Here is a 6,000-nt window from a genome sequence, read left to right on the forward strand (position 1 = left end):
CATCTTATAATTAAAAACAAAGTATGTAATTTGGGATTAAAAATGTCCAGTCTTTTCCCTCAAAGTTATTTTTTTTAAAAAAACTAAAGCTCTTTAGATTATGTATACCCTGACTATAGATACATGTTTTGTTTTTTTTTTGTTGTTGTTGTTTTTTTTTTTTTTTTTTTTTTTTTTTTTTTTTTTTTTGTGAAATAATCTTGTTAAAATAACTTGTTTTATAAAAGACTTTAACTCTGGAGACTTTCTGAAGTTGTTCATGTTTCAAAAATAATGCTACTTCCACATTTTTAAAACTGTGGATGATTGTTACTTGAAATAAAAAGAAAATTAAAACAGCTGTGGTGACTGGTACCTGCCACCGCAGCACTCCAGAGGCCAAGGCAAGAGGCTGCAAAGTTCATGACCACCCTGGGCTCTGTAGCCTATTTCCAAAAAGAAAGAAGAAGAATTTAAACTTAGCTTATATGAAATTACTCAGTACCATAACTATTATTACTTTGAAAATTTCAGTTTTGTAAAAACACATTTAATTACTCCATTTTTTTTTCAAAAAAAAAAAAAAGATTGGGACTATTATAAAACATATAGTCTATTTCTGTGATTTCACTATTTTTGGCAACATATTTCAGTTGCTGGGTATTTTTTAGTCTCCTTCCTTGCATTAGGGAATACCTCTTGCCGATCATACTCAATTCTAAAAGTCTACCAAATAAAGGACAGGTGCTTTATGTAATCCCCATTTTAAAAGAGCACAGGTGTGGAACTGGTTCTATTTTTTTTTTTTTTCAAAATTCTAACTACTTCAACCAACAAAGAAAGTTCAATTTTACCTCATTTTGCTGATGTTGTAGCTTTTTAACACTAGGTTCCTGAGCTTGGTGTGTGGAGTGATCTGGTGGCCTGCAAGGAAAAGCAAAACAAAACCCAGCAGTATATTCTCTTCTCTTCCACAGTCAGAGGAGGTAGGCCGCTGCTGTCTTGTAATTGGAATTATAACAGGGGAAAGCGCTTAGCACAGCTCCGCAGGCTCAGCCAGTGCAGTCCCTTCTCAGACGGCCTACTACTTAGACACTGGTCTCAGAAGGGTAGACAGAAACCCATGGGAAGGATGGGAGGGAGGGCTCGTCATGCAAGGGGATGGTGGTGGCTCAAGCCAAGCACTGAGTGGTGACTGCTCTCAGAGTGCTACCAGAGCATTTTTGTTCACAGTGCTATTAAAGTAAGGGTTAGTCTTGACTGCTGGTTACGATTCCAGACTTCTTATAGAATATACTTTCTCTTCAATGATATACATGTCTTCACTTTATGCTTTTCATCATAAAGTTGGCATAATACCTGGAGGATTTTGTCCTATCCAGGTTTCCTTACAAGTAAACATTTATTTCTCTCAATCTTTTAAAATGCATATATGTATTTCTTTAAGTTCCGTGACAATCAGTTGCTTTGGATAGCAGATTTTAGTAACTCTCACCCACCGTTCTTCTAGCCTCCACCTCTTGCTTTTTTCCCCACTGAACACTCTGAACCCTTCCATCTCTGAACAACACAGAATATTTCCTCACCCGTGGTGATAAACAATCACATTTTGAGAGTTTCTTTTCAGCTGTATTCCCAGTGTATCTGGGTATGGAAAATAGAGAGGCTGATCTGGCCTAAATTTGTTTTGGGTGCACATGGGTAAGATGGAATTATCTCCTCTGCCACATTCTTAGGGACAATCCTCTCATTACCATCTTATGTCATGGACAGTTAGATATGCATATAGTTAAAATCAAATGCATTAGGGGATGGGACATACATGGCAGGAAAAGTAAATTATATGACCCAATCTATGAATCAAGATAGAGAAGCATCCAAGCCATGCTCCTTAGCAGCCAGCTCTTCCTTCTTGTAGACACCATAAAATAAAGGCTCCAGGCTACAGCCAGTGAGCCTTGGGTACTCTATGTTACAGCCAGTGAGCCTTGGGTACTCTCAGTCATGTGACTCACTGTCAGTCTTTAATAGTTCATCCTTCTGAAATCCACTCTGTCTAGTCTCACCTAGCTGCTTCTGTAATCCCACGTGAGCCCTCATTTTCAACTCTTTTGGTAAGAGGCCAGAAACCCAGAAGCACCTAGCCCAGAGCAGTGAACAGTTATAACCATAAAAATTATTTAGAAGTAGAGTATCCACGCCACATTTACTTTCTTGAGATCCTGAAAAGATTTTCTTGAAAGAGGACGATTCTGATATACAGATCCAACAGCAGTGATGTTTAGAAGTGGTGCAGCTCTAGACTACACATTATCTGTACTTGGTATTATTAACCTTCTAGCCAAACTCATGAGCAACACATAGGGTCCCAACTGTACTTGGTCATCCCTGTCTACAGTGAGACTCTGTATTTATTGATCTTTGGATTTCTTCTGTGAATAGCGTCTCTGTATTCATTGCTCACTTTATCATTAGGATGTTTATCTTTTACTGACCACTTTCTTCCTCCTCTTCTATTATTATTATTATTATTATTATTATTATTATTATTAGTAGTAGTAGTAGTAGTAGTAGTAGTAGTAGTAGCTTGTCTATAGTACAGGCTATATTTTTCTTTAATCTTATCATTTGTTAGCCTTCTTGCCTGTGTCTGCCATGGAAATATTAATGTCTTCTGGGATGGGTGTGTCATTAGGGTGGCCTTTTTAGATTACAGAAATTTGTTTTGTTTTATGGATAGGGGGTCTGGAAACCAGAACTGGCCAGTTTTGAACTTGCAGCTGTCCTCCTGCCACCATACCTGGTTCAAAAGTCATTTCTTCAGTCTTAGGCAGCTCTGCATTTGTAAATGGGAAGCAGCTCTACTCCAGCCCTGAGTGGCTCTTTTGTTGATTTGCCCTGCTTTCTAAAAGAAACTCCCTGGTATAGAAGGATCTTTTTTGAAGGTTGCCTTTGTTCTGCTTATTACTTATCTGGGTGTCACAAATTTTATTTCGTGTCAGTTTGCTATCTTACTGAGAAGCCACACATCTCTGTACATTATCATCTGTCTTCTCTTACACTTTTTCATTTCCAAAGGAACTTTATAAGCAGAATTTCAAACCCATATGAAGCCGTGTTCATGCCTTAACAGACATAGAGATACCATGTGGACAATCGCCAGCTTCACTTCTTGGATACCCTGCACTGCATGTTCTTAAGAACGTAATTTGTGAAGTGTCATTACACTTCATGGCCCCAGTAAGCTCATGGTGGACTCTTTCAGTCTTATCATCATCTTAGAGAAGGGATATATGCATGGCCATTTCTTGACCATTTCCAACTTGATTACTAAACTGCACTTTTAAACCCTAATCTGACCCCAGAACATTGCTTCCTAGTCATGGTCAGGTAGTTATTTTAAAAGTGTTGATGCCTTAGTACTCACACGGTGAGTATTATAAAGATGGTGGAGTCTTGGGAGGTAGGTGGCCATGTGGTGTGACACTGGGGAGTGTGGCCATTTGAGTGAGCAAGAGGGGGATGAGGGGACCAGAACCGCATGCCAGCCATCTCGCGCCAAGCAAATGTTGTTGTATGCCTGAAGGGTGTGGTTGACAAAGGCTGGCCATGCTTTTGAAAGTGGCCTAAGACTGGCCTCTGCAGAAGCCCCTGAGAGCAGAGGTTGCAGATCTTTTCTGTGTGTACCATGGTCTGAGGAACCCTGTGTTTTCTGCTCTCTCCTAAGCACTCATTCATGTCTGATCACATCTCCGTTCCTTCCTATGCCCACTGCAGAGCTTCTCTCATCCATTTTGATTCCAGTAGAAATCAATTTAGGACACTTATAAAGAGTGAACTATTTTAATCATTAAAAATGTTACTATACAAAATACTTCATGAAAGGAGGAAATGTTCAGGGTTTAAAAACCAAGATGACAGGCTGTGCAGATGGCTCACAGGATAAAGTTCTTGTCATGCAAGAATGAGGACTGGCGTTTAGGTCTCCAGAACCTCCAGAAGGCCTGATAGGTAATGAGTGTCTTTAACACCAGTGCTTCTCTGGTGAGATGGAAAGTGGAATGTATGCTGTGGAAGCTGTGTCAAGGTAGCCTGGCATATGCAAGAGTGAACAAGAGACCCTGTCTCAAGGACAGAGGTAAGGAATGACACCTAAGGTTGATCTCTGACCTTTAAACATACTTGGTGACATATACACCAAACTACATGCATAAACACACACGCACATACATACACATACACACAGAGAGAAAGAAAGAGAGAGAGAGAGAGAGAGAGAGAGAGAGAGAGAGAGAGAGAGAGAGAGAGAGAGAAAAGAGTCAGAGACAGAAACTGTCAGAAACAGAGAGACAGACTCAATGCCCCACATTTCACACATGCACACACACACACACACACACACACACACACACACAGTAGTAAATCCACTCATGTCTTTTTTGCTTCTCTCTGGGACAAGTACAAATACTAATGAAAGCCTTGCATAGGACTCCCTAGGTGACCCTTGCACTGCAGCCCCAGCTGTACTTGAGCCCACCACTGGCTAGAAATAGGGAAGAGAAAGGTCAGAGGAGCATGTTCTCATGGGGGCTCCTAGAGATTTGGCTGCCTGCTGAACTCATAGAACCCCAGCTCTACAGTAACATACAATTTTTTTCACCTACAAAAATGATTCCTTTTTTTTTTTGATACTCACTAACAACATGCACAACACTGTAATTTTATCACTCCAACTTTCCAAATAACACTTGAGTGCATTACAATGTATTTACCCTTAATGGTGAGCGCACCCTTTTAAGAAGCTCTTGGCAAGCAGGGTCCTGTATCAACATATCCCTCTCCCTGATTTATTCATAACTTAACTTATAATATCCAAAATAAAACTTTTGTCTGGAGGAGCACATGAATTTATCAACAAGGTAGCTTTCAGAGTATGAGCACTGGATTCTTTTTGGGTCTGCAGTCTACATACTTGACTTACCTGCATGGGGCTGCTTGTCCTTTGCCGGCCTCACAAGTTTTTCCAGGGGGACAGAGGTCCAGGTCCTGGTAGCCCAGGGTCCTGTGGCTCTCATGTCCCTGTCTGCAGCGACACTCTGCTTCCTCCGTCCACTCATTCTTTACACACTGGGCAAATTTGCCACAGTCTAGGAGTTTGCAGGGATCTGCCTGATCAGCTGCAAGAGACAGGGTAGATATTGATGAATGCATGGGCATCTCTCTACACAGTGTGACTAACAGCAGTCAAGAGTGAGAGAGCAAATGTATTTTCCATTGCCCCATTTCTGGAGTGGGCTGGACTGGGCTGGACTGATTAGGCTGGAGGAAAATGAGAAACCCACTTTGTATCTTTGATAAACGAATCTAGACCAGGGCAGTAGTATATTTAGCTCCAACTGTCATTATGCACAGACTTTGGAGCACAGCAAAGTCATCTGGAGGCCTTGTCCAGACAGATTCCTTCAGGGGAATTGTAAATCTAGAGTATCCCAGGGTGCTTCAGTCTGGGAGCACATGGGCCTCATCAACCTGTGCTTGCTCGTACAGAACTGACAGTGAGCCCACACCAAAGTGTTAAGTGTGTAGCCATTGGATTACTGTTCTTTCTGCATTGAAAGGATTTCCTTTTTAATCATATTACTGGGTCCATTACGTACATAGGTCTAGGGCAAGCAGCCATGTGTAAGACCATTCTTTCCTGAAGTTCCAGAAAGTAATTTACATGGTTAATTCAATATATGGGATCCAATTTGTAGAACACTATGAGTTTGAAATAAAGATGAATTTGGAACCAAGTCAGCTCAGTAGGAGTGGTTTTAAATTGAGATTTTACAATGAGGGCCAGCCAGGTGACTCAGCAAGTCAAAGTACCTGCCATGAAGCCTAACAGCCCTAGATCGAGTTCCTGGATCGACATGAGAGGAGGGGAGAACTGACTCTCAGAGGCTGTCAGTTTTGACCTCTGCACATGCTCCAGCACACACCCACACATGTAGAATATATATATATATATATATATAT

The 6,000-nt window shown here is 40.9% G+C and overlaps 1 protein-coding gene across 1 annotated transcript in view; it reads right to left on the minus strand.

Moving 5' to 3' along the window:
• Nucleotides 1-6,000, minus strand: part of Impg1 (interphotoreceptor matrix proteoglycan 1) — a 123,549-nt gene that overhangs the window by 1,333 nt on the left and 116,216 nt on the right. Inside the window, exons 15-16 of the mRNA XM_031344992.1 lie at nt 4,961-5,156; nt 834-903 (exon numbers count right to left, since the gene is read on the minus strand). Coding sequence (XP_031200852.1) covers nt 834-903; nt 4,961-5,156 — 266 coding nt within the window. The remainder of the gene's footprint in view (nt 1-833; nt 904-4,960; nt 5,157-6,000) is intronic.

The sequence above is a fragment of the Mastomys coucha genome, unplaced genomic scaffold, assembly GCF_008632895.1.
Source record: "Mastomys coucha isolate ucsf_1 unplaced genomic scaffold, UCSF_Mcou_1 pScaffold23, whole genome shotgun sequence".
NCBI lineage: Eukaryota > Metazoa > Chordata > Mammalia > Rodentia > Muridae > Mastomys > Mastomys coucha.